This window comes from Rhea americana, unplaced genomic scaffold (assembly GCF_003343005.1).
Source record: "Rhea americana isolate MKP2758 unplaced genomic scaffold, rheAme1 scaffold_654, whole genome shotgun sequence".
In the NCBI taxonomy this organism is placed as follows: Eukaryota; Metazoa; Chordata; class Aves; order Rheiformes; family Rheidae; genus Rhea; species Rhea americana.
The window spans coordinates 2,837-4,740 of NW_028186817.1; the positions used below are offsets into that span (position 1 = coordinate 2,837).

At 68.0% G+C, this 1,904-nt stretch overlaps 1 protein-coding gene across 1 annotated transcript in view; it reads left to right on the forward strand.

Moving 5' to 3' along the window:
• The first annotated feature begins 37 nt into the window (after positions 1-37).
• The window catches only part of HSPG2 (heparan sulfate proteoglycan 2), a 7,488-nt gene continuing 5,621 nt past the window's right edge, over positions 38-1,904 (forward strand). Inside the window, exons 1-4 of the mRNA XM_085320743.1 lie at positions 38-200; positions 748-882; positions 961-1,335; positions 1,417-1,596. Coding sequence (XP_085176869.1) covers positions 95-200; positions 748-882; positions 961-1,335; positions 1,417-1,596 — 796 coding nt within the window. The 5' untranslated portion in view covers positions 38-94. The remainder of the gene's footprint in view (positions 201-747; positions 883-960; positions 1,336-1,416; positions 1,597-1,904) is intronic.

The following is a 1,904-nucleotide window of genomic DNA, read 5'->3' on the forward strand; positions in this document are numbered from 1 at the left end:
GGGGCGGGCGCGTGCCGCCTCCGCCACGCTCCATCCCTCCGTTCCCTTTCCCGCAGGCCTGCAGAGCCCCATCATCTCCATCGACCCGCACAGCATGGCTGTGGCCCACGGCGAGGACGCCGCCTTCAAGTGCCGCGTCCACGATGGCGCCCGGCCCATCAACGTCACCTGGCGCATGGGGCCTGGCCAGCACTTCCAAGGTAGGGCCGTCGCCGTGGTGGGCATCACCGTGGTGGACATTGTGGTGGGCATCACCGTGGTGGACATCGCTGTGATGGGCATCACTTTGGCGGACATTGCCGTGATGGGCTTCGCCATGGTGGGCATCACCGTGGTGGACATTGTGGTGGGCATCACTGTGGCGGACATTGCCGTGATGGGCTTCGCCATGGTGGGCATCACTGTGGTAGACATTGTGGTGGGCATCACCGTGGTGGGCATCACCGTGGTGGACATTGCCGTGATGGGCTTCGCCATGGTGGGCATCACCGTGGTGGACATTGTGGTGGGCATCGCTGTGGTGGGCATCACCGTGGTGGACATCGCTGTGATGGGCATCACCGTGGTGGACACTGCCGTGATGGGCTTCGCCATGGTGGGCATCACTGTGGTGGACATTGTGGTGGGCATCACTGTGGTGGACATTGCCGTGATGGGCTTTGCCGTGGTGGATGTTGCTGTGGTGGGCATCACTGTGGTGGACACTGGCGAGGTCCCCGTGGCTGATGCTCACCCATCCTTCCCTAGATAACGTCAAGATCAGCCCCAACGGCTCGGTGATCTCCATCACCGGTGCCCACGCTGGCAACCAGGGCGCCTACCACTGCGTAGCCTCCAACCGCTTCGGCATYGCCAGCAGCGTGGTCAACCTCCTCGTGCAAGGTGGGCGGCACCCACAGGAGCCGCGGCGGCATCCCGGCCCCCGACCCGTGCCCATGCCCTTCCCTCCTCTTCCTCCAGGCGCCCCCACGGTCTCGGTGATGCCGCCGGGTCCYGTGACGGTGAAGGAGGGCAAGTCCATCAGCCTGGAGTGCCTGGGCCGGGGCGAGCCGCGGCCGCTGGTGCGCTGGAGCCGGGTGGGCTCGCGGCAGAAGGTGGAGCACCAGACGCTGCTGCACATGGAGAGCCAGGCCGTGCTGCAGCTGACGCCGGCGAAAGCGGAGCACGCCGGCACCTACGTGTGCACGGCGCACAACGCCCTGGGCTCGGCGCAGGCCCAGGTGGCCGTGAGCGTGGAGACGGCGCGGAGGACTCCCGGCGCCCCCGAGGTGGTCACGTCGCCCGCCGTCACCGTGGTGGCCGGCGACACCGCCACGCTGAGCTGCTCCGCGACAGGTACGGGTGTCCGCCGCTGCGTCGGGGCCCCCAGCGCCCTTCGGGGACGCCCAGCGCTCACCCACCTCTCCGCGCCCGCAGGCGAGCCGTCACCCACCGTCGAGTGGTCGAAGCTGCGGGCGCCGCTGCCCTGGCARCACCGGGTGCTCAACGGCACGCTGGTCATCCCCCGCGCGGCCCAGCAGGACTCGGGCCAGTACATCTGCAACGCCAGCAACGCCGTCGGCTTCGCCGAGGCCTTCGTCACCCTCGACGTGGAGAGTAAGGCTGGCGCGGGTGCTGCGGGCGGCCGCTCTCCTCCTGCAGGCGGGCGGGCGGCGGCGGGCGCCGCGGCCGGCTGCGGCGGGCGCACGGAGGTGCCCGGCTTGGGACCTGCTTCTCTCCTCTCCTGCGTGATTGCTGCCATCCCTCTGCCCGCAAGCATCCCTTCTTCCGTCCCTCCATCCCTCCCTCCATCCCTCCTTCCATCCCTCCTTCCATCCCTCCTTCCATCCATCCATTCCTCCATTCCCTCTCCTGTCCATTCCCCTTCCTGTCCAGTCTTCTATTCCTTCATCCCTTCTTCCATC